The 27879-nt window shown below is 45.1% G+C and overlaps 2 protein-coding genes across 12 annotated transcripts in view; one reads left to right on the top strand and one right to left on the bottom strand.

Moving 5' to 3' along the window:
• Positions 1 to 521: 521 nt before the first annotated feature.
• On the top strand, positions 522 to 11742 carry LOC120817031 (putative methyltransferase NSUN7). Its single transcript, XM_078100937.1, is given in 18 exon segments — positions 522 to 632; positions 2876 to 3006; positions 3103 to 3254; positions 3822 to 3862; positions 3864 to 3945; positions 3948 to 3988; positions 4511 to 4601; positions 4721 to 4795; positions 4798 to 4905; positions 5114 to 5257; positions 5869 to 5970; positions 7405 to 7540; positions 8021 to 8141; positions 10166 to 10349; positions 10496 to 10531; positions 10734 to 10852; positions 10855 to 11034; positions 11036 to 11742. Coding segments are annotated over 18 exon segments (1896 nt in total). The 3' UTR covers positions 11078 to 11742.
• The window catches only part of apbb2a (amyloid beta (A4) precursor protein-binding, family B, member 2a), a 28435-nt gene continuing 11933 nt past the window's right edge, over positions 11378 to 27879 (bottom strand). For all 11 annotated transcript variants that reach the window (XM_040172511.2, XM_078102161.1, XM_040172514.2 and 8 more), the window contains exons 9-14: positions 17964 to 18078; positions 16194 to 16269; positions 13987 to 14067; positions 13782 to 13897; positions 13493 to 13675; positions 11378 to 13172 (exon numbers count right to left, since the gene is read on the bottom strand). In XM_040172511.2, the coding sequence (XP_040028445.2) occupies positions 12996 to 13172; positions 13493 to 13675; positions 13782 to 13897; positions 13987 to 14067; positions 16194 to 16269; positions 17964 to 18078 (748 nt within the window). In that variant the 3' untranslated portion in view covers positions 11378 to 12995. The remainder of the gene's footprint in view (positions 13173 to 13492; positions 13676 to 13781; positions 13898 to 13986; positions 14068 to 16193; positions 16270 to 17963; positions 18079 to 27879) is intronic.

Below are 27879 nucleotides of genomic sequence, written 5' to 3'. Positions count from 1 at the left end.
TATGTAATTGTAAAATTGTAAAAAGTAAAAGTTTAAGTGTGCAACTGAAGGTAAAAAAAAGACAATTCTTAACAGTTGATCAAATAAATTCATACAAACAGTGTCTGGTATATAATACATGCGTGGCTGCTATTTGGTTTCATTGTTTAAATGTAGCCTGTTTATTACCTAAGATATCATTAATGTAATTAGTCCTTCTATTACACACACCCACACCACAGACACAATAAATAAAAGAAATGAGGCAAATGAAGAATCAGATTAACTCTAATTAAGCAGCAAATAAGCATTCAATCACAGGAAATTAAACCCTCTGTCGAATTGAATTTTCTTTTCAAATTTAATCATGATCATTTGGGGTGCCTCTAGGAGCTTCTCTTGCTCTTTGTCTTTATTTCTTTTCCCATCGTCATTAGATATGAATGTGTCGACGGTATCATATATTTTACCAGCTAATGGATAATTAGCCCTTCATACAAAAGATGTCACTAATGTGGAACTACTCAGACACATAATTGCTAATGGAAATCCTCACAACCAAATTCCCATCCACCTGGCTAACCTTGTTTAACCTCTCTACGTTTCTTCTTCAGGAGATTATGATGGGTAGCGTTTACCTCACTCAGCCAATGGTAAGTGAGTTACACGGGAGCAGTATTCATTAAGACAGCAGTAGTTTAAGAGTAGTAGATATATTTTATCCCTTGGTGTGTTCCGGCATTATACGACAGAGAGGCACATCTGTTACTGTCAACTTTCTGCTGAAAATCAAAAACCTTTTTGATCCTGAGAATACCTTGACATGAGCTCTGGAGTTAGCACTTTGTTTATAGCTTTGTTTATCTCGTGCTCTTCTTTGGCTCACAGTCTTTTGACGGTGCGCCACTCCTACATCCATGTCCTGCTGTTCGTTCTCCACGTAGGCCTCTCTTTCTTCTGTTCTCAGTAACCGTTATATGTGCTACATTAATACTCAACTCACAAAGCCCCTTGTGTCTTTCACGTATTCTCTACCCATATGAATGACAGTGGCTCATCTAAAAGGCACTACGAGGTATTTTCCGTTATTACTTTCATCAAGCTAAACCCCCCCATTAATTAGTAATGAAATAAACCACCCCAGTGTGTTTGGATGATTGTGTCAGGAGTGTCGATATGCCCTTGAACCGCTGTGCTGAAATTCAGTGATAAGTAAGATGACTAAGGATGGGCTGCGTGGTCGTAAAAGAAACGCTTTCCGCACAGCTGTGTACCTGCGGCTGGAGATGAACGCTCTGCTACTTAAACGAAGACGTATCCTCGGGAGATTGGCGTGTACTTTTGCCCTACTTTTATTACTCCGCATAAAAGGAGCTACGGAAAGAGGAAGCTGTTCTAGCTGCTTCTCTTAACAGTGGATGGTGATAAAACACGCACAGCACTGTGTGCACGTGGCTAATCGACAATGAAAATTATTGAACGTTGCAAGAGCAACAGGGGTGAATGTCAGAAAACTGAGTGTCATGGAATGTACAGACAACCAATGACCGACATACAGACATAATAATAACACCTTGTGAAACATGGCCCTGGCTGAAATGAATGGGTGTCCCTATATGTCGGTGGCAGGTCGTTATTCTGCGACCAGACAATAAAGCCCAGTCGCAAAGAGACAGTCTTTAGAGCGCCGTCTTACCTCGTTTTACACCGCTGGCATCTATAAAGTTCAACCTTGGCAGAGAGAACAGGCGGCCTACAAACGATGGGTACACGTGGGTATTGGGGAAAAAATGGCAATGAACTTATGGACTTGCATGATGGAAGAGCCTCAGGCGGATTTGACCGAACTAAAGAGAGAAAATTGTGCCCAAATCCGGCAGAGCATGAAAATGAACGACACTAAAGATGTGAGGCAGGAATATTAGGCACACCGCCACATTTAAAATGAAATAGGCCCAAGCCCCATGAAGAAGGAGCCATGTGAATCTTCCGCTGCATCTAGAATCTTCTTGAAAATTGCATTTTGCTCTGTGTTCAATGCTTTTAGCATTAAAACAAGCATTATCTCAAATCAAGTTCATTGTGACAAAGTGAGGCCGAGCTAAGTTCTTATGTCATAAACTAGCATGTGACTACACAGCAGGCTTGTGTGCTGAAGGTCTATTTCCCACCACGGGAGGCTGTTGCCAAGGAACTTAGTGACCGGGAATTTCCCCACAACCAAGGGTTTGACCTTGGTAAAGAGTCACGAGAGGACAAGTGGAGGTTCCACAACCTGTTTCCCAGATTGACCTTTTAAAAACAAAACAAAATGAAAAGCCCACAGAGTGAATAACAAGCACCGGCTAATTACCTATATAGCTGCAGAAAAAAACCCTTTTAACTTTCTAGCTTTTTGGCCCATTAGCCCAGTAACAAGGATGTTGCAAGCAGTTGCTGTGGTGGAACACCATCTGTCACTACTGCGGCGGGTGCCCTCCCACCCTTACACCTTCCCACCCTTACAGGGACGGAAAGGTGGAGAGGGAAAAAAGGGAGAGAGAGGGGATGCAGAACTGAATGGATAGAGATACTTGTAGAAATAGAGACATAACTGTGCCGCCTATGTTTAACGAAGTGGCAGCGGTGGGGTCATGACAGGACATTCTTGAGCTGCTGCATGTGTGTGTGTGTGTGTGTGTGGATAATGTTGTATTGAATACAACATTGAAGGTTATCAAAACAGAGCAATCGTCTGTGTAGTAGCTGATCGTGGACGCATAATCATCCACTGATTAAAAGCGTGTATCTCGGTCGTGTTAATCCAAATGAAAATGAGTCCATTAAGCATGTGTCGCCTCTTTGTTTGTTGTCCTGTTGTCCCCATTTAACTGGACTTTTTCTTCTCACGCTGTAGCCAGATGATCAGATGAGCCTCATTGCTGTCACGCTCTATGACTTCCAGGACAGAAAGTTCCTCCCCCGCAAATGCCAGGGGGAGGACGAGATCGTACAGGGGGTTAAAGATGTGGAGAGCTACCTCCTTAAGTAAGGACTGGAAGAACAACGAGAAGAAAAAGGAACAAAAAGAGTGGATTCATAAAAAAGGGAAGAGAAAACCCAATCGTCTTTCGTTGTACGCAGGTTTAAAACCAAGTTGGCGGCCTCTCTGGCCCGCTACAGAGTCAAACACAACCTCCCGTCCATCGACTGTATCCTGCCGCAGAGTGTGAAGGTGAAGCAGGAGAGATCCAGCAGCCTTCCGCTTTACACCTGGGTCAACACACTGAAGAGCAGGTGAGCTGAGCACACAAAAACTAACGCCGGGCGCCCACCTGTACATGCACACCTGCACACAAACCAAGGAATGCACAGTAAGCAAATGTAGAGAGATGTACGCACACACATACACACAGGGAGACCTTTAACTTGGGGTGCGGCCCAATGTTTTATAGGGTAGGTGCTTTGCTGACATCCAATTAAATCACTCGACTGTGTGTGTGTGTGTGTGTGCTAATGCGTGTTCTTGCCGAGGCCCTGACAGGCTGATTCAGTTTGGTGTAAATCCTGCTGCTGTGGACAGATTCAATCAGCCACAACCCTCAGCAAGCTGTAGGACTTTAAAGGTCACCTGTTGGCACTGCGGGTCTGTGTATGTGTGTGCAACTACGACTGTATGTATCTTAATGGCTTTAACAGCACTTTTTTTACTACTAAAGCCTTTTTAAAGGCCAGACAGAATTGAACACACTATTATTATCTGTAATGACGGTCTCCCTCCTTCTCCCACCTCTTGACTCTTCCCGTCGTTCTTACCTCATCCTGGGCGTTGCCTATTATGCTCCCCTCTCTCCTCGCGTCTCGCGTCCATGAGGTCCAAGCCGTCCTGAAGAGTGCGGGCTTCTTCAGAGGTGACGTCGATTGAGCAGCTGGAGGGACGGACGTTCTGCCAGGATCCCCACTGTGGGGATGTACTGGTATTCCCTGCAGCACTACCGAGCTGGTCAGCGACCACGCACTCATCATGCAGGTAGCTGCTTCACAGAGGGAGGAGGTTTCTGACAAGAGCCACCTCCCCTGCCCTCCCCTACCCCCACAACAGCCTTCAGTATTTGGGATTCATTATAAGACAGGGTTCCCTTATGCCAACCAAGATTGGTTTTCGTAGATAGAGATATTTCACACCAGTTCTTCTCATCTTGCCATACTTCACGTTGAGCCACAAAGAATCCATCAGTCTGGGAGGGGCAGAGCGGTTTAATCATTTCCTTTCTACTCCATTAAAGTCAAGCTGCCAAACAGACTGAAAGCAGAACAGTACCACAACAAAAGCAAATTGGATTTTGCAGCCAAATTCAATTAAACATTTGACATCACTGCCAATTAATCACCTCTCTCTCTCTCTCTCTCTCTCTCTCTCTCTCTCTCTCTCTCCATTTTATGAATCTCCATCAGTTTCGCTCTCCTAGTTTCTCTCTTTTTTCAAATGTCCTTGTTCTCCTCCAACCTGCTTTGTCTTTCCTGACAAACCCTGTAATCTGGATGTCAACAGGAGAAACTCAGGCCAGCCCGGTGGTTCCGGAGAGATAAGTTCTGCACTATTTCCAGGGGGGGGACACCCTTGATTGAAGGACATCTTTGTTGTAATCTGACTGCCCAGTTATTCTCCCCCTCCCGCCTCCCCTCAGTACCCGCTTGCAACCGCTGCTCCAGACTCCCCCTCCGCTCTCATCTCTTCCTATCTGAATTTCTCCTACCTTAGTTCCTTTTTCACATGTTTGTATCCTCATCAAAATAATGCTGGGCTGCTTCTCCGGCCTCACCGTGTCCCACACAGCCTCAAAGCCGCCAGCAAGGTTCAGCCGACAGTCTACGTTTGTGTCGGTGATCGTACAAACGCTCAGAGGGAGGAGTTGCGGCAGGTTGTAACGGCCATGGGCTCCAAGAGTAGGCATCAAACGAATGTGTCCACGAGTGCAGTATCTGTTTGTGTCCTTGTATGCGAGGCGATGGAGATGAAAGAGAAGCTGAGTGTTGCCCGTTGGTGTTGCCACACCGATCCACTATTCTTTCAAACTGACCGTCCTATTTATTGTTCAGCAAATGTTCATTCGTGATCAAGCAGGGTATTGAGCTCTATGTGCATTCCGCTCAGACGTGAAGCTGATAGAGGAGGTCTTCCAGTCTTTGAACAGCACTGACAAGCGACTCCAAAAGTTACGCGTCATCCTGCTGATGCCCAAGTGCTCCGTGTCGGCAGTCGGCAATCCGGTCGAGTTTTTAGTGCAAGAGAACGGAGGTAAACCGTCTATCTACCTATCACGTTGTGATCTATTGTACATTAAACCTCCGGAAAAGGTTTAGCACAAACAGTTTGTTCTCAATTTTCTCTGCTAATCCGTGTAGTTAGGAAGTATTGGATGTGCACAAACAGGCGAAAGCCTTCCGCAAAGAACCGGTGCAAAGGGTTGTCTCCTGGTGTCACTCTGGTGTCACTCCTGCAGTGAGGACACTGTCAATCCTCACAGATGCAGCAACCATGAATCACTTTTAGACCGGCTTGTGTGCATGTTGGCACAGGAATATACTACATGTTTACAAATGCTTACATGCTTGTAAAGTGCACTCAGCAGCCGTTGTCATACAGAATAACACTGGACACACACATTCTGTTGAATGTACACAGTACAAATTCCTATCTCTGTGTACTCTGTTGTTAATAATGATACCTTAGTATTGCTATGTTTGATCAATTTTTAGAGACTGACGTCCGTCTCATAGGCTGCACATGAACACTGGAAACACACCAAAGCGAGCCGCTCCATATACTTTTGTTGACGTCAATTGTATTAGTGGCTTTTCTGAAACAGATCAGCTAATACAACACAGGTTCTGCTTTTTTTCCCTCAGACCCAGAACTGCTGCAGGGCTTATCCCAGAGCTCCACAGCCCAGAGTCAACTGGAAGCTCTGGTCGCCCGGCGGAGGGAGGATATTGAACATTCCTTGAAGTGTGAGCATTGAACCACCTGCTCTCATGCTGACAAGCACACACACACACACACACACACACACACACACACACACACACACACACACACACACACACACACACACACACACACACACACACACACACACACACACACACACACACAGGCACACTCGGGCACGCGCAGCCTCCCCCGCCTCTCTGACACAATGTCCCGTAAAACTTCCTACATATCTAATGTTGTATTCCATTTGGGGGAAGCCTGTGGCAATCCCGGGGAGATTGTCTGAGCTTTAATTAGAAATGTTCCTTTGCGTCGGTCATCCACAGTCTCCTGCAGTATTCTTTGCATAATTTAAACAAGTAATTAGCAACTCTCATTTGTATTGCATACATTCTATAGAGCTGAATATGACACCCGGTCCATGGACAATCTATATGAGGGACTTACCTGGTGAAGTTGAATTATATTCTGTATTATGCAGGTGTCGTGGTTCTGTTCCGCAGTCAAAGCTTTCCTGCCCATTGGTATTGTTTGCCTCAGTCTGTCTTGTATTGTTCAGTGCTTCCCTCGCTACGTCGGTCTGGGTCTGAGTCTTTACGTTAGGGGTGATAAATTAGCGGTTAGGGGTGATAAACCAGCTCCTCTAATCACCCTGCCATCCATCAGCCCCCTTTTTACATTTTTGCCCAGGGTAGATACTTACTTATAGGGCTGTTAATTAATGGTGGGCGTGTATCGAGTATTTTGCCTCGGCTGAGTCGATAGTCTCATTTCACTCACTCTACATACGCATGCGCACACACACACACACACACACACACACACACACACACACACACACACACACACACACACACACGGACAGACACACACCTCACTCTTGATGTGGGTTGGGTGTGTATAACAAATGTTTCTGCCTCAGTCCCCTTCTTCTTCAGTTCCGCTTCCTTCGAGCGATATTTCACATTTTTGTTATGAGCTTGGTGTTAATTGTTCCCTGCTGTCTGTAATTAGTGGGAAAGAAAAAAAAAATCAAAGCTCAAATGAAGGAAATCAAAATGCTTCACAAATCTTGGAGCCAGCAGCACTATGAATGAAATGAGCTACGAATATACACAAACGGAACCAAGGGATGAATATCCAAGAACTCTTTTCTTCAAAGGGAACGGTTGATGAGCAGGCCGATTCAGTTTGAACAATCCAATTTAATTGTCAGGAAATGAAAGGAGAAGAAACTTTTGACTGAATGTGTGTGTGTGTCTGTGCGTCTCCGACTTGCTGCAATGGTCACTGAATCATCTTCAAAATAATATCTTTACTATGTGCCATGCAATCTTTCCAATGTGTGTACATCTAAAGGGATAATATAACAGTTTCAACACACAAGGTGATGTGTTACTAAATTATATTTAAGTTAACTGTTTATAAAGTGCACAGATTTCTGTGGTTAGTCTCTAAGGTTGTGGCGGTGGTGTACTCCACCTGTTCCTCATACAAAGAGGAGAAGGAGGAGGTGGTGAGAAGCGCCCTGGAGCAAGCCAATGCCCGCTTGAAGCGGCAGGGGAAACCAAAACAAGGCAACTTCGGGTCAGCCTCGGGTCTCAGTGCCTCGTCGCTCTCTGTGCATCTGCATCTTTCTTTCTTTCTCTGTCTGTTTGCCTCGCTGTCTGTCAGCCTGCTCGGTTGTTTGTCTGTTTCTCCTCAGACAGGATTCTCTCAACTTCTCAGCACACCTCAGGGTGGGACTCAAAGAGAAAACATCATCAAAGCTCTCCATTTATGTCTCTAAACATTGTGAAAAAAGGAGGGAAAAACCACCTTTTCCACACAGCTTCCCTCCTCAAAGACATTTTTTTCCGGAATAGTTTTGAAGTCTGTGTGTGTTTTGGTGCAAAGAAGTTGAGACTTGTTGAAGTTAACCATTTATGTGCATGAATGTACCTGGTGTGCTGCTGATGCTTTAAGGCCGTCATAAATAAAGCACATGTACTGTTATGCTATGGATCACGCTGGCTTTAATTACATGACTTTCGGCATTAATTTACTGAAAATGTGTGTTTCATCTAGGCTTGTTCCAACCCCGTTCAGCGTCTCTGACCATGCCGAGCAAACGCAACCCTTTTTCGTGTTTGAGCCCTCAAAACAGGGCAACGGCTTCTTCCTGGCTCCTCTCAGCAGCGAGGAGAGCGTCGCTTCAACAGACACCTCAAAGCAGTGACAAAGAAACCATGCTACCAATATTCCGATACAGTTGGAGGATTAGCCCGAATGCTAACCCTGCTACTAAGAGACACAAAATACACAAAATCAATCGTTTTGGATCAGAAGGGAAGGTGTAATTGTGCATCAGTGTGTGAGGGTGTTGGGAAGGGAAGGGTTGGTAAGAACAAAAGAACACAGTTCAATTCAAGACTTGGAAGGTCTGTTGGTAGGCAGTTAGGTCCAGTTTAGTTCATCGTGTGTGTGTGTGTGTGGTTTGGGGGGGAGAAAAAAGGGAAAACGAGCATCGCAGGCTGCGGCAGGCGGCTCCTGTGAGACAGAAAAAAAAGAAGAGCAGAATTAAGGTCAGCCAGAAATGTGAACGTCGGGTCACGGACGCAGGGGTCCGGTCCGAGTCTAATCTACAACCAGGAAGTGTGAGAACCGACGGATGATTTGGAATGAATGCTGAAATGGGGGGAAAAAAAGTGTGGAGATAGTTATCAGGATGAGATGAGAGGATGAGAGGATCCACATTGCTGTAGCTGCACATTGAGCCGCTAGAGAAAAAAAAACAACAATCCGCTTTTTAAGTGTTTAAAGAACGTTTGTGTTGTTTTTTTTTTTGGTGGTGGTTAAGTGATGCAGTAAGCCCGTTACAGAAGGGAAGCCCAAATCATCAGCAAGTCTCATCAAGTCTGTGTGACCGGGCTTCCCCACACTCTCATAATCCAGAACACAGCGGAGTTTACGACGTACTCCCCGACTTTATGAAATCTGCTTCTTATGCTTATGATTCCAGTGCAGGGTTATTAAGCCATTTTACCCACACGGGTGCTCTGGTGTCTGTTCCTTCCCGGCCATCCATCATGTTTATACCTCCACAGATAGGAATGAAAAGATAATCAAAGTGCTGTAATGGTGCCTCGTGCAGGGATTTTCTTTTCTCCCCACCTCCAATGTACTCAGCTAATCAAAAGTTATTGTGGCACTCTAAAAAGCACCATAAAAATAGCAATTATAAAAGGCTTTGAATGCTGTCTGGCATTCATATTGGCCCCAAGTAGTTCTTTATGTGACCACAATACAGAAACAGCTGGGAACAATAAAGACAGTCAAGCAATGTGTTTGGGGCCTCGTTTCCAGGGGAAGCAGAGAACGTCACAAGTAGACCTTTTCCTTTTAAGTTTCGTCCGCTGAAGGAAGAATTGGACAAATCTAAATGAGACTGAAACCGGTACTTTTCCCTTGTTTTGGGGACTGTTTAGGTGTGAGTTTCATACATTTGTGTGTAGTTGTAGATGTATTGGACGTCATGATTTTCGACGTAAGCATTAAAAGACAACCGGTTTGGCATGGTGCCTCATACAGGATTCTTGGCATCGTAGCCTTGGCAGCTAAATTTGACAAAGAGAAGAGGGGAATGAGAGATCTACAGAGTCTGGCATAGCTGGTTAACGCTGATGGAAAAGAAGTGGGATTTACAGGGGTGAGTGGGAAGAAAATGTACAAAGGGAGAGTGTCCGTTGAATAATTCAGCGCCCCCTGTCTGTATGGGTTAGCATCAATGAGGTCCACCAAAGACTGCATCACCCTGGTGCTTCTAAAGCATGCAAAGAGAATCAACCCAAATCCTGCACGCGTGCAAAATTACAGTACGACCACAAGCCTGTACACATAGAATTATGAACAATTTGCACAAACGCGCCTATTTGCATTAGCGTACAAGCAAGCACTTAAAAGCAGAATGCACACATGAACCCACACAGGCAGCATGTCCCCGTAGTGAACACTGGGCTGGTGAATAATTCAGGCGTTGAGGAGAGCAGTGGGCTGCTGTGAGGGCCGGTGCTGAGACAGCAGGTGACCCTCCAGTCAGTGGAAAGGACACTTCTATTCCTTTTACCAACAGTTTGATAAACAGATGTTTTTGTTTTAAAATGCATTCAATGTTTTCACCCTTTAAAATGACGATTGGGTCATACCTTACAAATCACTTCTCCACAGCCTAAGCCGGTGGTCAAAGAGGACCCGTGTGTCGTGATCGCTAGGGCGAATGCCAAAGACACACCGGACGGGATCCGCTCCAACCTGCCAACCACAGGCAGAGAACCCATGGGCAGCCGCCGCTGCGCTTTGTGTGGACATGAGGGTTGTTGTGGTGCAGGGGCAGAGAGGGCGCTCTGGGAACCGCAAGGTTGGTGGTTTGAGCCCTGGCTGCTCCATGTCGAAGTGTCCCTGAGCAAGACACCGAACCCTTTTTGCATGAATGTAAAAAAAAGCCATGGGTTAAATGTAATGTAAGTCTCTTTGGATGAAAGCGTCAGCTAAATGACCTGTAACATCAAGAATTTACTAACAGGTGGCAGTCAACCCAAAGTACGCCCACCTCTTAAATGTAGTAAAATGAACATAAAAACATTCAGGTAGAATTTGCTTTTTGGATGGGTGGCAAGAAAGAGTTTGAACAGAAGTAGTTGAGAATGTCTTGTGCTGTAAATCCTAATCCTCTTTTCTCAATGTGTTCTGCAATTTAGTTTCCCTTCGACCTGCATCTCATTGTTTCGTCCTTCTGGAAAAGCCTCAACAATGTGCATGCAGGCCTTAAAGAACAGGGTGTCCTGGCATCTCTCTTCCTCCAAACCAGAAGGCAGCGCCCCTGCGTTGAACTCTGCGGCTGCGGCCTCCTCCTGTTAACCCGGCCGGCTCGTCCCCGCAGATCTGACAGCGAGGTGATGAAGCTGCCGGTGCTCACGCTTTCTGCCGTCAACTTCTCCAACTTCTGCCCACCTCAGCGGAGCCAACCGTTGTTCAGCCAAAGCAGAAAGCAGGACTGGAGGTTACCGGCTCAAGGTGAACCCCTCTCCCGCTACAGGGGGGGGGGGGGGTCTCTCCAGAGATGCTTTGCTCAAAGCCTGGCGTTGAGCTCAAGAACGCCGTCGCAAAAAACAAGTTTGAAATGTTTGAAAAAATAAAAGCGTTCTAAATCAGCCAAGTCGAGGCTTTGCTTTTCAACTGCCAAGTCACAAAAAGTCACCTCAGATGCTTCTGGAGCCATTTTTATGTGTCATATTATGTCTTCACGTGTCATAAAGAGACGACTGGCCTCAGTCAGAATCTAATCAACCGCATTGGTGCTGAGCCAACGTCCTTTCAACGGTACATTATTAATATCTGCTGCATTACATTCCCCCGAGCTGTAAAATGAAAGTCAAGAAGCCAGTCTTTTTTGTTTTTTCCTTTTGGTAATGCGTTTATTGTCACAACAGATTACATTTACATGGTGGAGAGATGAGTGAAGAACAGAACTGATGTGACTTTATGTGTGTGTGTGTGTGTGTGTTTTTAATCAGACTGCCTTCACAGCGTTCGTGCAGGTTAGTGGACATGAGCTGCATGAGCAGTGTAAAGGTTTTAATAGCAGTGACAGCAGACTTCTATGTGCATATTTGTGTGAGTGTATTTCAACAAGAGAAACAATAGTTAAACCGTAATGCACCAAATGGACCTTTTCCAGGTTTACCAAGAAGGGCAAACACTATTGTGTACCACTGTTCATTTTGCCTCGGGTGCCTGTCACCGTCCAGTTGAAGCTGGGGATCGGTATTTCCTAGCAACATATAAACTGTAGGGTGTATTTATAAAGATTCCTGAGGAAATGTTAGCGTTTAAACATAGGTCATGTAACATTCTTGAGCTTTTAAACTCAGTTTTCACATACGGTATGCAAGGAAAAAAAGTACAATCTTAATAAATGAAAAGTTTCAAAATACATGAAACTGTTACCTTTCTTTTGCAGATCTACTCATCCATCAAGACACAGAATGTAAAACTCTGACAGACAATCATGAATTGTGATTCTGTAAATTTGAGTAACATTTTACTGTGTTATGGGTCAGAAATAGGCCAGATTCGTTTGTGCCATGGTAATGTTGAGAACTATTCTTTGTGTGTTTCCCACTCGTCTTACTGGGACCCATCAACACCAACATAAATGTATCTCATCAAGAAAACATGCAAAACTAATCCCACATCTGTCCCACATCTGTCATCACTTCACCTTCCCCTCATATCTACTGTACAGGTTTTGTGCTCGACATTCTCTCTTCCTACATAAAATCATTTACATACAATTCATCATTATAATCACTTCATTCATCCTGAATGGAGATGTTATGTTTTTAGCTTGTTTTAAGAGACACACACACACACACACACACACATAAGGTATGGCGCTCGGTGGGAGGGGCCGTCTTCTTTTCGTATTCACCCTCTAAAATCCCCAAACAACACTTTCTCTGTCCTGTGAGGCTCCTGTTGCTTGTTCTGTCAGGAAGCTATGAATGTGCTCTTACTGTGCCAAGGATGGTTGTTACACACACACACACACACACACACACACACACACACACGGACGGAGAGTGAATGAGAAGTGGTTCCATCAACCAGAATGTTAACGGAAATCATATCTTTCTGGGTTTTCCTGAATTCTGTCTGTAGTGTGCTTGATCAAGTTAATCCATCCGACCCAGAAATCCACACGCAGTGAAGGCCAATGCTGCTGGTTCCCGCCGGGATCAAAGCGGCGTTCATAAGGTCAAAGATCAACCGGCGCTACCAGATTTTGCATCCCGCCACATGAATTACACGAGTTTTCTTTTCATCTGTTTAAAATAAATCATCAGGCTTACTGGAGAATTGCTCTTCTCTCCCGTGATCTGCGTTGGTGTTTGTTAACATGTATGTACATCGTTGGGCACCACGACTAGGTGTTTGCTCTGGCGATAGCGTGTGAGTGGCGTCCGGCGGCGAATGGGGAGAGTGCTGTGGTCGCTCGCGGCGGTCATTGCTGGGGGAGTTCAGACGGCTGTTTCTTGGTTTTCAGAGTGTCTATGAGAGACTGGACTCCCCGCTTCACGCTGGTGGTCACCCGCCGGGTCACCGTGTCCGCAGACGGCGAGGAGGAGGAGCCGGCCCGTTGGGAGGGGGGGCGTGCCACCAGACACTTCTGGTACCGCAGCTGAGAAAGACGAGGACCAGCTCACATTAGCTGCTGTCATTAGCCAATACATTTGACCTGCAATTTGATAAGTTTGATAATAAATATAGGATATTAGCTGAAGTTAAACGGGAATATTAATACATACTTTTTATGCTATTTATGATATTCTATTCTCGTTGGATATACTATGACATTATAATGATTTTCTGCGGCGCACTATGCCATAACCTTTTTGTTCGACACAAGGTTAGAGCTATTCTCTGGAATACAAAACAAAACCTCATAATATTCCTTTCCGAATATTAACAGCACCGCGTCACGTCATCATCCTTGCTCACCACGCATGCTGCCTGCACGGCCTCGGACACGTTGCCTGCGTTGGGGTCGCACCAGAACGCATGGCAGTGGAAATGCTGGCTGCCGGTGTCCATGACGAAGGCAAACGAGTGCACATCCCGCCCCACGCCCATGAAGGACAAGAAACGAACTCGACACTCCACCAACACCTCCTCCTCCTCCTCCTGCGCACCGAGAGGAAAATGAAAACGGCGTTAGACTGCGCTCTGTCAGACCTTTCCCGCTGTTCGACGAGTCGCTCCTTGCGGACAGCAGCAAAGGGACTCTTGCCTTTTCCTTGATGACGGCCAGAGTGGTGTCAGCGATGCTCAGTGTGACAGGAGTCCAGTCCTCTTTGCCCGTGGAGGACACCAGACTTTCTATGGCCCCGTTGATGATGTCCATACCTGAGGAGCGAACACAGCAAAGGCCGAGCAGTGAGACAGGTGCAGGGTGCGTTTGTGGCGTGCGCTGTGCAGTATTGGTAGGGATTTACCTATGGGGCGAGACACGGATGTCATACCCAGGTACAGCACATGAAACTTCTGCACCAGCTCAGTCTTTGGCATGGGAAACTCTGCAAACAGAGAAAAGAAAAACGCACACACAGAGACACACACGTTAAAACGCACACGCATAGACCACCCACAGGGAATTTTATCAACATCTAACACAAAGATCCAAAAGTAAAGTCCACGCGTGGTAATTGGCTCAGTCTTAGGATAAACAAACACTGAATATTTTAATATTAGATGCTGCTCACATGATTAGAACATGAAAAATATTTTCACACAAGATCAACCAATTTATGATTTTTCTGCATGGAATCCCAGCTGTGCCTGTTCACACTGGCCTGTGGGCAGAACGGAGGGGAATGAGGAGCATCACCACCTGCATGAGGATTGTTAGGTCGTGCTCCTATTAACACACCATGCAGTTAGCTGTGTACGCCGGAGACGGCGTCAAAGTAGATGTCAAGCACTAAAAGTGCTAAAATGTTTAACTGCACAGTTTGAAGATTGTTAATTCTCCAATGTGCTATTAAACATAATTATAAGAAATTCTGCAGAATACTAAAATGGGCACAAGCATTACCCTCAATGGTTACAATTAATTATTAACTATTTGCTCAATTGCTGTAATCAACATGGATTTGAAAAAGTAGCCCCTAAGCGACATGCAATCAATCATGATCGAGTCATAATTATTATTAAATGACACATTTATTTCGACGGGTAAAAAAAGGATTTATTTAAAAATGTAACATATCTAATGTATATCTACGGTATCTGTAATTACATATGTCACTTTTTATATGAAAAGTTTGATGACCATGTGGTAAAATGTTTATAACCTTACTATTAACGGCAGTATGTGTAATTAGCAAATGTTCTGACTTCACAACCCCATGTGTCATTTGTTTCAAGTTCAGGTGTGCGATGAAAGCTCAGAAAAATGTTTAAATCATTTGAAAGATGATATAATAATATTAAAAATGCCAGATAATGGCTTCATAGAGCCGGAGGAGAAGCAGCGCGTGGATGACCCCTCTGGAGGACATCTGCACCACCTCAGCAAGGGGAGAAGTTAAACCCCCGAAGGTCAGTTAAGTTGTAGAAAAAGAGATGCAGCCAACATATTTCCCTCATTTTGCACAATCCTCATCTGCATTATTGACTACAGAGATCAGTAATTCATCAGGAGATCGTTAAGGACTGAGTGGGGGAAATCAATCAGGGAAAATGGCTTCACCTGGATTCACCTCAGCAGTGTACGGCGTGAACAGTAAGAACCCCGACACCTCACACATTCCATGAACTACCGAAGCTCTGGAAACAGGCCTTATAGATGAGTCATGAACAAGGGCTCGGGCTCAGACGGGCCAGATGTGATGAGGACACTAAAATGTGTCCTGACGCGGGTTTGTGCTCAAAGAGATGCGATCCAGGCGGGAACATAACCGCTTTCCATCCAGCGGCTTCGCAGGGAATAGAGCTCCACAGCTCAATGGAAGCTCTTTCCACGGTGAGGACAACCTCTCTCACTGGGCAAGAAATTGTGTTTTTTTACTTAAAAGACTAATAGTTAAAGCAACTAATAACTTGAAAAGATGTCAGAGACCCCCCCCCCCCCCCTCCCTAATAAGTGTCTTTGATGCTGTGGTTGGGATGGGCGGCGTGCAGCACCGGGCCTCTTCTGAAAGAAACACTAATTGGATTTTAATGAGGTCGACTTTTCTTATTTTCTTTCTTTCTGTAAGTGAAGAGCTGTTCTTTTACATTCTGATGCCGGAGCTCCTTTCCCGCCTCGCTCAGCAGATACACCACGCAGAGGATGAATTGTGTGAATTCTCAATAACTTGGGACTGAAGGGAACAAGCGGGAACGAGGGAATGGCGAATAAATCAGTGATTGTGCAGGGAGGATCAAGTCAGCATTATCTGTGCGTAGCTGAACCCAAACACCGCTACCTTTCTTCTTTTTTTTTGTCAGCAAATGTTGAGTCTCTCCTGCGGCGATAAGGTCGTTTCTAAGAAAGCCCATAAATGGTTATAGATGTGGAGGAATTCTGTAACGTGAGGCAAGAAACCACGGATGGGAAGATAGCACATGGCTTACTGATTCAATTCTCTCACCAGGGAAGTAAAACAGAACAAGACTCGTGTGCGTGCATGAGTGTGTGTGAGTGTGTGTGAGTGTGTACCTTGTAGGGGCACATCGGAGCCGTTCTGGGAGGAGCTGCCAGCTGCAGCTTTGGCGCTTTTCCTTTCAGCCATAATCTAGAGAGAAAAGAAGCGAAGACAAGAGGGTGAGAAATAAAGAGAGAAGAGGAAATTGCAATCAGAATGGGAATTGGGAAAAACAAAAAGGAAGACACGGTTGTTATTGAATAAGCATCAAACAGTTACACGCAATTTGAGAAGATAAGGCTCGTGATATTCTACATTTTCGTAGTCGAAAAAGCCAATAAGAAAATGTCAGCAGAAGTAAACGCTGTACTTGTTTTCATGGATTTGGTGATGAAAGAAATCAAAAATATTACCAGCCTTATCTTTTAAAAGCCTCCCTTTCAAATGGTATATCTAAGTCCAACGTCCTAACCAAAATCTTTCTTTCTCTCTTTTCATTTCTTTCTGCTCTTCTGCTGCAGTGCAGACACTTTTTTAAAGGTGTTGAATAGTCTGCATGAGCTGCTGCACAATTCTTGCTACAGATACTTGATTAATTGTAGGTGCCATGAATCAAAGTCAATGGTGAGTCTGCAATTCTGCTCACAGGGGAGAACATGCAAGAAGAAGACACATGGACATGTACACACTCTCCCACACACACACACACACACACACACACACACACACACACACACACACACACACACACACACACACACACACACACACACACACACACACACACAGGAAACCTGCTCGGCACGTTGCAGCTGCACGACTCAGGTCACCAAGTTTCTCCGCTGCAGTGGAGAGAAAACTACTACTGTGTTTAAAATAGGTTGTGTGTAGAGTCATTGTCAAATACACACATAGAAATACACAATGTGAAGGACCCACTTCACAGTCGCCCCTCTGTTCAGGGCAGGAGATCAAATAAAAGGGGAGAAAAACATTCCTTTTTAAATGGGTCAATAGCCTCTAAGGTAACAGATGTGTCACTGCAGGTGGATTCTTCCTTTACTGATGACACAACGGTTTCTCTTTAGGGTTTGTGAGCCAAATCAAACAAAAGCATCACGCAAGTGCAGTGGAAAGTTAATGTCAATGATGAACAATCTGAATCCTCTTCTACATGTTGGCTAAGGAAATATCAATACATTATCCAACGTCTCAGCTTCTCTTCCACAAACGGAAACCAAAAGAAAGTCGTCCTGTTGTGTTACTGCAGAGCTGAGCGAGTTAAAGCTTCCATAGCCAATTTAAGATGGTGATTTTTACTATAGCAACAAAAAATCTAATATATACATTTCTGTAAAATTGACCAAATTAACTCATGAAAGGCCGCACACGTTGGTCCATTCAAGTTATACAATATGAAAGACAGAATATAGCATTCTTCATGACTGAACATGATAGTGTCACAATCTCTCCCCTAAGGATCAACATGTACAGACAAAGCTCTTCTGGGTACCTTCCATTCTAAAATGTATTTATTCGGTCATGTCAATGACTCACAGGATAGAGTCTCAGGCTCTGCTGCTAATTCCAGTCGTGAGGATTGAGACACTAATACTGAAGCACCACTTATTCCAATGACCGATCCGCAGTTCCCAAGTGACCTTGTCTGAGAAAGCTGATGGAGCCCGGTGGGAGAAACTGGGTCTGCAGATCCGCTAATACATCGGCCTGATCCACAACAGGCCCAAATGACTTCTGCCTCCTCGCCTCCGAGTTCGCAGACATCGTTTTCCTGCGTCCGCGCTCATACGTGCAGAGCCGGGGCGATTGGTCATGACACCCACCTTGGAGCAGATTTCGTGGAGACTTGTCGCGATGGCTGCGGCAGGAGTATCACATCGAAACACGTGGCACTTCAGCACTCGCGTGTTCTTGTCTCTCGCCACGTAAGCAAAGTCCCTGAAACACGGACAGAAGACGCTTGAGAAACAGAGGGAGCTTGTGGACGTCTGCAGCAGATTGACCAAACAATCGGCCTCCTTGTGGGGCAGCGAGTAAGAATGTTTATATGCGGAAGGAAACGTAAAAGAACAAACCCAGATAGACGGGGCGATATTCTACCTAGATGGTTTTATGCAGATGATATTACTACACTGAATCGCTACTAGCTGGTTTTGTTTGTCAGCAGCCACCGATTCATTGAAATGACTCCTTGGAGAGCCATCTTTGGATGCCATTGCGTTTAGCATTAAACATTTAATTAGGCCCAATCTGTTCGGTTATGAGGGCAATTTGTATTTAACATTCCTTTAAACTTTTTTCTTGTTTGGTTCATTTTTGGCCAAATCATCATATTGAAACCAATATCTTAATATGTGACTGCTTATTTGAAATTCCTCCCAGGTTTTGAGCCCACATTTTATTTTCATTCCCTTCATGAGAAGAGTTCTATTGGAGCGGGTTTGACATATGTTCTCTATTGTGTGTTGGCCAGAGGACACTCTGCGTCCTCTGATATTTCTTCTATCTGAAAACTGGAATTTTCCAGTTAGAGCATTTGTTAGATTTGCCAACCACCGACAGTAGAATAAAGACCCAGCAGTTGCAAGAAATCAAAAGAATTAAAACACATAATTATCATTACCCCATTTTGCATCATGGTGTATTGTATTTACCTTTTTGGTGGAGCACTGATTTAATTAGCGCCCTCATTTCGTGTGAAAATGTTGCTTTGCTATTCTTGTCTCTTTTGGCTCTGACAATTAAGTCATGTTTAAATAATGACATGCTTTATGTTGTGTGTTGCTGCTTAGTAAACAACAGGTTTCTCTGATTTAAACTTTCTGGACATGGAGGACACAGACATGCACACAAACACACCGGCATGCAGCTACACGGGAAGCTGATGTAAAGCTCTGCACAGTGGAGCCGCATGGATGAAAAATGAGAGTATGAGGCGGAGACAGAGAGAGGAAGCTCCACAGGGAGAGGGATTTTCTGCAGGAAGGGGGATGGGTGGAAAATACACAAACACACACGATGAAAGAGTGACACATTTCTTCCAAATGAACAGGTGCAACAAGCTGCAGAACTAAAGGGAAGAGGGATGTGTTTCTACTCAGGACTTGAATGATGGAGTAATCACAAGCAGAGTGACAGAGGGGGGGGGGGGGGGGCGGACATGCAGGACAGCCAACTTGGTGGCAGCGTGGCCAGAGAAACATCATGATGCACACGCACACACTAAAATAACCATGGGCGGAATCAGAAATATGGCATTCATCACAGTGGGCTGTTTATGGCTCCATTATGCCCACTGTCTCTTCAGCTTAATTGTGCGCTCACACACTTTGGGTCGATAATGATCTGCGCCTGCAGCAGGAAGGAAAGTGCATTGTGGTGTTTGTGTGTGTGTGTTTGTGTGTGTGTGTGAGTGTGTGCATCCAATGCACTTCATTCAGGGACATTTACACAGCGGGTCACCGATGCAGCAGGAGTGGCCTTGGCCCACATATTACAAATGTAATACCGGTTATTTCCAAATGTGGAAATAACCGGTGGCTCACTGATGGTTTAACACCAGTGATTTGGACCTTTAGCCGCTGTCTTCTTGTAAAGAGCAACAGTGTCTCCGGACAAAGCAAAGCCTCATATACAAGGAAGGGAGGCAAAAAGGGAAGCGAGACAAACACCACAACGGGCAGTTACCTTTCTCTGGGTCCCGGTAAGCACGAGGGAGGTGATGAATTGAGAGCAGGAAGCAATGATAAAGAAAGGAGGGTGGTGAAGGAAACAATGAGTAAAGAAGGAATGAGTTACGGAGAGACATTGGGACGTTGAATGGAGAGACAGGAGATGTGGCAGGATTGTGTTGTGCCAAAAGAAAAAGGGAGCAGAAGGTGGAATAGAAAGAAAGACAAAGGGAATAGAAACAGGAGAAATATTAATACGCACGACATTCAGAGTCAGAAACAGGCACAATGCTGTTTCACCTCAATTACAATCTCCCCGTGAAACGTGCGTTTTATGCTAGATGTGTGTGTGTCTGTAGTAGGAGCTCTGGTTTGTGTACTTTTCATTTCAGAGATTTGAAGCGTTCTACTTCATTATGACACAGCACACCTTTTCGGTTCTATGTGACACACACACACACACACACACACACACACACACACACACACAACCTCGTGGTTACTGCAGCTTTTCCTCCCACTACTCCCTCATTCCCTCCACCTTGTCCTCCTCTCAATCCCTCTGTCATCCTCCCCTTTGCATTCCCTGTGTAACGGTCCTCTCCTCAGCGCGTATTCTCACTCCCCTTTCTCTCCGCGGCAGGCACGCGCCGAATAAAGAACATCGACTGCCTGTTGATTCTTTGGTGATCCACTTAGTAAAAATCTGTCTGCGAGTGTGGGTATTTGTCTTTGTGTGTCCTATTAAAATACATATTAAAATGCATCTCTTTCTCACTGTATCGGAATTTCACTCATGATTTTTTTTTTTTTTGCTCTAAGTCCATTGACATTGTACTTCATCCGGCTTCATTTCATTCAGACGGGCTTCTCTCTCAGTCACTTTGGTGGAATTGGATTTCAGTGATGAAATCCTGAACAGGGAAACGTCTGCTCTGCACTATGTGGCCCCTTCCTTATATTCTTTTCAAAAAAACATTTTGCATTCGAGTGTCACGCTGAAAGTGCATATGGCTGAAAGTATTGGAATGCTTTATTACTGATGGACAAAACTACATCACACCTGATTCAAACCTACAGTTTACTCATCACCCCGATTTCCCTTTTATAGCAGAAGCATCTCATTCTCTCTGTTTCGGCTTTACTCTTGTGGAATACAATTACTTGCAAAGCAATGAAATGCATTGAAAAAGAAGCAACATAATCCTATCGGACTGAACGCACACTTAAAATGTTAATAGAGCCAATCACACAAAACAGGTGTAGTTTTGACAGAATGACTCTGAATAGATAAGGAGCGCACAGAATCCGTAACTCAACCCCGAGAACTAAACTCAGCATAATTCAAAGCATTTACAAAATAAGAGTATGGCCATTTTTTTTTATTTGTATTTATTTGGCATTTTTTTCTCTAAAAAAAAGAGGAAAAATATTTTGAATCAGCCGTCACAAACGCATACATCACATTTACTGTAATGCAACAGGATTTGAATATGACCTCAGCTGCCTGCCTATACTACACGTCGCCTCCAAGCAATCTTTTATAACTCGCCATCCAAATGTGTAAAAAGAGCAGCTTCAGACACGTTGGCTTACTTTGGCGTCGAGGAGCAGACATCCCTGACCTCAGTTAATGGAAAAAGGTGACGCACGCCAGGGGTAAAGGCAGCCAGTCAATGAATAGCAGAATATGATTGACGGATAGACCTCAAAGATGTAGGGAGAGCTTTTGGGAGGAATGTGCGAGGGTTAGACAGATGAAATGATGAGAGTGGAGCGTTACAAGGCAGGAGGCCAGAAAGCCAAAACCAAGAGGACGAAGTGAAGTGTGAGACTCACTGGGGGCTGGATTGGAATAGATTGAGAGCAACAAAAAAAAAAGAAATAGGTAAAAAGGAGGTAAGACATGAAAGGTATGAAAGCAGAGAGATGAGTTAAAGCAACACTCCCACCACTCGGGCTCTTTCTCTCCCCCCTCTGTGCTCCACATTTTTCCAGAGCTGTATAAAGTAGTAGCGATCGGTCTTTGATCCCGGTGGGCTGCAGCACGGAGACGACGCGTTCAACCCACAGATTAAATGAGGTTGCGGCTGCAGACGCACGGCGAACTGGGTTTGAGCGTCGGCGTCTCCGGCTCTGACATCAGCCAACGCTCAGCCTTACAAACGCCACAGTGGGTAGTATGCATGGGTACGCTTGAAGGTAAGTCATTGGGAAACTAATAATAAATGCCCTTTAAGTTGTATATTTGGATCCCCTATACCTGAAATTATATTACGATTAATTAAATAGCGTAAAAGGAATTTTATTGTTCTTGATGCAGAATCGCTGAGGACAAATGTTGGACAGAAAAATCTATAATGCAAAACGCTGTGGAGCCCTGATTCCAGGGCCAGTGGTGAAATTGATGTGTTTTCATCAATTATAATGGTTTTCTGCATGAAATAAGACTATTGATTGTGGGTGTAAATGCGAGAGAGCTGCAACCAACCCCAGATTTTTCCACTCACGATTGAGATGAGGCTCAATGAGCTGTGGCGTCTAGCGTTAGGGACTGACGCCCCCCGCCCTTCACCTCTACGCTGTCTAATGTCAAATGAAGGAGTAGCACGGCTTTCATTATACTCGGTTAACACTTATTTTTCTTGATGGGGTTCAAATACAAATAATTGTTCTTGTTTGCTTTATTAAGGTACATTGTTTAAAATATGGACGAGCTCGGGTAAAACCATTTTGGAACGTGGTGTTTTTGGACTTTTTTCACTGATGTATTTGTTAAAATAAAACCAGATTTGACAGACGTTATACACAAGGACCTTGCTCTGCATCCTCAGGTGCTAAAATGTCGAGGTAAAACTAAAGCGTCCGCAGCTGCTGCAGTAAAAGAGGCCTTTTAAGAGGCCGTGGAAACAGCACCAGTGTGAGGCTCTGCTGTACTTTCTTCTGCAGCTTCCAGTATCGCCCAGAAGAGACTCTGCAAACCATCTGTCACACGCGCACGCAAACACGCAGGGCGTCGATGACACAGACTTCCATTATCAAACATATTACAGAGTGTCTGGCCGCTATGCTAGTGGCTCTTACATATGCTAATTGAGTAGCCACATGCAAATTAGAAATGTCTGAGGGTGAAGTTAGTGTGGGAGGAGAGGGGGGGGTTTGCTCTACTTATTGAACTGGTAACTGTACGATGTACTAACAGAGCTGTGACTTTGGCTTCAGTCCAAAGCTGCTGTGGATCAGATCCGGCGTCACAGTGAGATTAAACGCGTGACCGCTGAGAGGTTTAGAGGAAAACCTTTCATCCGACTGTAAAGAGAATAAGTCCAAAACACCTCACAGGTATTTTTGAATTTAGCAGCTGTTTCGCTTTTGATTATTCTCTTAAAAAAAATACTCTTGTATCTAACAACAAATTTAACAAGAATCTTTTTTGAATAAGCTTACTTAAAAACCTGACCGAGCCTGAAAATGTCAGCTGTAAAACTGTGCACTGTACAGTTTCCTTGATACAATTATCTATAAAAAGGCAATATGAAACACACAGATGGCAGCTTAATAATAATATTTAAAAGAAAGAAAAAAAAATCCACCCCAAAGCTCCCTCTGTAAGTGCTACAAAGGGGTGGAACAGTTCTGCCTCCACGGCCTTCAACTGCATTCATATTTGGATTAATTCAACTTTTGTTGATGAACCTTTTTACCACATTTATTCAGCTGGAAAATTCTTTATTTTCATCTTCCCAAACTCCATAAGCGTCGCGGTACACTGCTGTGAGGAGACGGTCAATTGGACCCCTGAGTGCTGATAATTGTGTTTGCAGTAAACGGTGTATGTAGCTCACGACTGGAGGTAATTCTACTTGATTGTAATGGAATGTAGGATTGTAAAACTAAAAGATAAAACCAGGCAGAAGAGATGCGAAGTAAACAGAGCCATTAATCCGACTCTACAGAGCTGCTGATAGATATTGGCTTTTGGTTTTACTGCAATATTGATATAATGCTATTGTCCACTAACGGGTGTTTACAAGTGTGTCATTGGCATGCTTAGATATCCGACTAAATAGAGCCGGACTAATTTGGTATAATTATAAGTATTTGAGAAATAAACATATTGGCTGTTTTTTATTGTTTGGTTTTGAAAACCAGAAACTTCAGCCAAAAGCAATTTGGTTAGCTTAGCATAGAGACTGGAAACCGGGTCAAACATCCTGATAAAATCCACCAACCACAACGTCAAACGCTCTCTGATTAATACAGAATAAAAGAACAGATGGAGTGACACGACTTCACTGACGGGACAACGAGGCCTGAGATCACCAGGTGTCAGTGGGTGGGTGTTTTTTTTTTTACATGAGCACAGACTGTTTTTTTGTTTTTATTCTTAGGTAGGCGCCAAACACCAAACTTCTCCTCTCACCTCAACTCTCGGCGAGAACCATCTTTCCCCGAAAACTACGCCTGGATCTGTGAGCTCATCGTGATCTGACTCAGAGCGGCACCGGTGAAACCACAGATGCGCTGGGGTTCTCCGAGTCGCTGGGCCCACGGAGGAGAGGAAACCTCTCCGCGACCCGGTGAATTAGTCACGGCCCGCAGCCATTAAGCCCGATGTAGAACGTCTGTGAGTAATTACCTCTCTCCGCACCGCGAACCTGTTTACAGCCCCGACGAGAGCCGCAAAAGACCAGAGGGTGCAGGGAAAGAGGGCGAGTGACCTCATCTCACCCCCCCGTCACCGATACGGCCCAAAGGCAAGAAAACAACGGGGCCAGAATCCAGTCCAAATGAAAATAAAACTGTTGTTTATGGTGCATTAGGCAGCGTACACAACCTCCCCTCCCGGCGCTGCTTGAGCAGAGGGTCGACGTTGTTTACAACAAAAGTGACGCGGCCTTGTGAGAAAACGCAAAGATTTACGAAGGTAAAAAGCTAAACGAAAAAAAAAAAAGGGAGAGACGCACACAACCCCAGTTTATGTTCAGGCGGCGCCGTGACCCAATTCCAAGTATTCGGTGTGGCACGGTGAGAAAGGGAGGGGCAACAAGCTGAGACACACACACACACAGCATCCACATGTCAACACTCGTCGTTGATCATTACGTATTTAAGAGCAGAGAGAGGTGGGGGGGCGAGATAGAAAGACGGGAGGAGAGAGAGAGAGAGAGAGAATTGGGAAGAAGGGAAAAAGGATGAGAAGGAGGAAGAGAGATTCTGGGTGGGTGGGAAAGGGAGGAAGATGATGTCCTGCTGTTCTCTCCTCTCTTGATCATTTATACATCACACTGCTCTGGATTGTGTGTGTGTGAGTGTTTGTGTGCGTGTGTGTGTCTGTGAGAGAGAGAGAGAGAGAGAGAGAGAGAGCATGTGTGTGTTCACAACTGCGGATGTTCTCGACTGAGACGCAGCTTCAGTGAGATGTCACTTCAGTATGACGCCCCCATGCATGATCTTACTAATGTGTGTGTGTGTGTGTGTGGGAGAGCCCAGGGATTTGGTGTGGAATAGGTGTTGAGTTATGTCGAGCTTGACTCACAGCTGGTTCCACACGCGGTGTGCATGTGACCTGATTAGCTGCATGTGCCATAAATCATCGTGGCAACTTGCTGCCTCTTTCTCTCTCATTCTATTTAAAGTAGATCCACGGAAACTTTTAAAAGGGTCCGTTCACCCGATTAACGAAAGGGAAATCTGCTTGATTTATGTTACTCCAGGAAAAAAATCCCATTAGTTCAGATCGTTTTCTTGGCGTTTTGCACTTCGATGCTTAAATAAACAACAAAGATAATTGGTTAATTAAGAAAACAATCATCATACTAGGAAAGCTTTGATTTGGTTTTAAATTCTCACATCAGATTTAGTTTTTGTTTGTTTTGTGGATTATCCAGAGAGTTCTCCGTCATATCATGTGATCTTCATCGGTTTTATACTTGCCAGGCTGATAAAAAAAAGACATCTGATCAAACCTTTCAGAATTAAGTGGCTAACTTTTAAGCAAATCCGATTCCAACCAATCCATGAACAAATGGTTGGGACGAGTCTGAGCTTCAGCTGCAAGAAGACTTTTAATCATGAACATTAAAAGCTGACATAACAAGTTGGGTATTCAATCAAACCGCCTGTTGCCGATTCTAAAGTCTGAGCAGATGGACGGGCTTCAGGCAGACGCCGGCGGCTCGGGAGCAGCCATGTTTTATTGGGGGGGTGGGCCGGGGGGGCAAAGGAGGGGATCTATAGGAGGAGGAGATAGAGGGAGTAATCCACTGGGATTACAGCAGGTGTGCCTTACAATGCTAATGTCAAAGGGAGCTAACGCAAGACATACGCTAGGTTATTTTAAAAAACACCATTTTTATTTGATTCTTTTAGTCTTTGTCTCCGTGTGTCTGCGTCTCTGACATACGAGTGAGCGGGGGGACACGGCTCCATCCGTAATGACCCTTTACGGATGGAGGGTCTCTGCGAGGCACGGGCGTGGGGGACTGCGTGTTGGAGGGGTGGGAGTGATGGATTGTGGGTGGTTGGGGGGAGCTGATGTGGAGGAGCGATGACTTGCAGGAACAGACAGAGGTCTGTACGGGGGCTCGAATCCAGGCAGCGCTGGGATGGAGGGGCCATCAATCACTTTGGCGTCTATCGAGCGGCTGTAGGTGTTTGGACCCCGTCCCGGAGGGGGGGGGGGGGGGGGGGGGGGTGTCAGCGGGGACCTTGCATGTTAATTAGGGTCACGCGGCCCTTGACATTAGCAAATAAGCTGCGGTGAAAGCGGGGCATCGTGATTGGAGGAGGGCCCCTACAACACAAACGTGCACAGCAGACGACATAAACGGGTGTTTCCAGCATCGAAATACTGATGACACTGAGGGCTTGTGTCTCTCATCTCCTCTTCCCTTGTCCACTTCCTTCCTACTTCCATCCGGTATACTACTCGCTCTCCTTTTCTGCATGCCACAGCTGTCCACAGAAGGTCAGCTAGGGGGGGAAATAAATGAGAGCTGAGGGGAATAAGCAAGCACTGACGCTCACTAATGAATATGAATGAATTGTGGACCTGTGGTGTGTTTGTGTCATTATGTGTGTGTGTGTGTGTGTGTGTGTTGGAGTGCTAGCTGGCACGTCTGCTAATGAGCCATTAGTGAAGCAAGGTGACGATAGTTCGCTCTAATAGCAGGAAACACACATCACAGAGCTGGAGGTTTCTACTGAAGACGTCAGTATCTCAGAGGCAAACGCCCTCCACTTTAAAACACCATAGTCTCACTGCTAATAAGTGTCACACGCCAAGGACAAGAACACAAGCCGGACCGGCCCCCCTAATGTCGTAAATCATTTAACTCAGGCTTTTTTTCTTTCTTTTTTTCACTGCTCATCTCTCATCCTCCTCTTTCACACTCAAGGGGAGAGCGAGAGAGGTGGGAAAGTCCACATATTGACACAGTAACGGCATTACACACACACACACACACACACACACACACTCAGACAGCAGAGCCAGATGTCAATAATAGTCATATTCCGTCTCTGCAGCACACGCATACACACATAGACCAAAGGGCAATATCAAGCTCCAAAAAGCTGCAACGCGCACAGAAATCCCCGCAGCTCATCCTCACTCTTTAATCCCGTCTTTCTCACACCACTGCTGACTTCATCTCTCTCTCTCTCTCTCTTCATTTCTTTGTTCTTTTTACTTCGCTATCTCACTCCCCGAATGTCTCAGTGACTCCGGCTGCTGCTGCCAGGAGCCTTCACCCCAGACAGCCAGGGAGAGAGGGAGAGAGGGGGAGACAAAGTACACAGCGGGAGGTTGAAAAGTAAATTAGTGAGGGACGTAAAGGGAAGGCTGGCGAGCGAGTGGATGGATGGATGGTGGACTGGGGGAACTGAACAAGAGACAGATGTACTCACACAAGCAGACATGCTCGCCCCGTTACAGACGGCTACTTCCTTTCCTCGTTAGCTCCAAAACCACGGTGACAGTCTTCCTCCTTCTCTGCTGCTCTTCTTCGTCCTCTTAAATAGCCTGAGGCTCCTCTTTCTCTTCTCTTCCCTTGCCCCTCTTCCC

This window comes from Gasterosteus aculeatus, chromosome 4 (genome assembly GCF_964276395.1).
Source record: "Gasterosteus aculeatus chromosome 4, fGasAcu3.hap1.1, whole genome shotgun sequence".
Lineage (NCBI taxonomy): Eukaryota > Metazoa > Chordata > Actinopteri > Perciformes > Gasterosteidae > Gasterosteus > Gasterosteus aculeatus.
The sequence above is the reverse complement of the archived record's forward strand: the minus strand, read 5'-3'. Positions and strand labels throughout refer to the sequence as shown.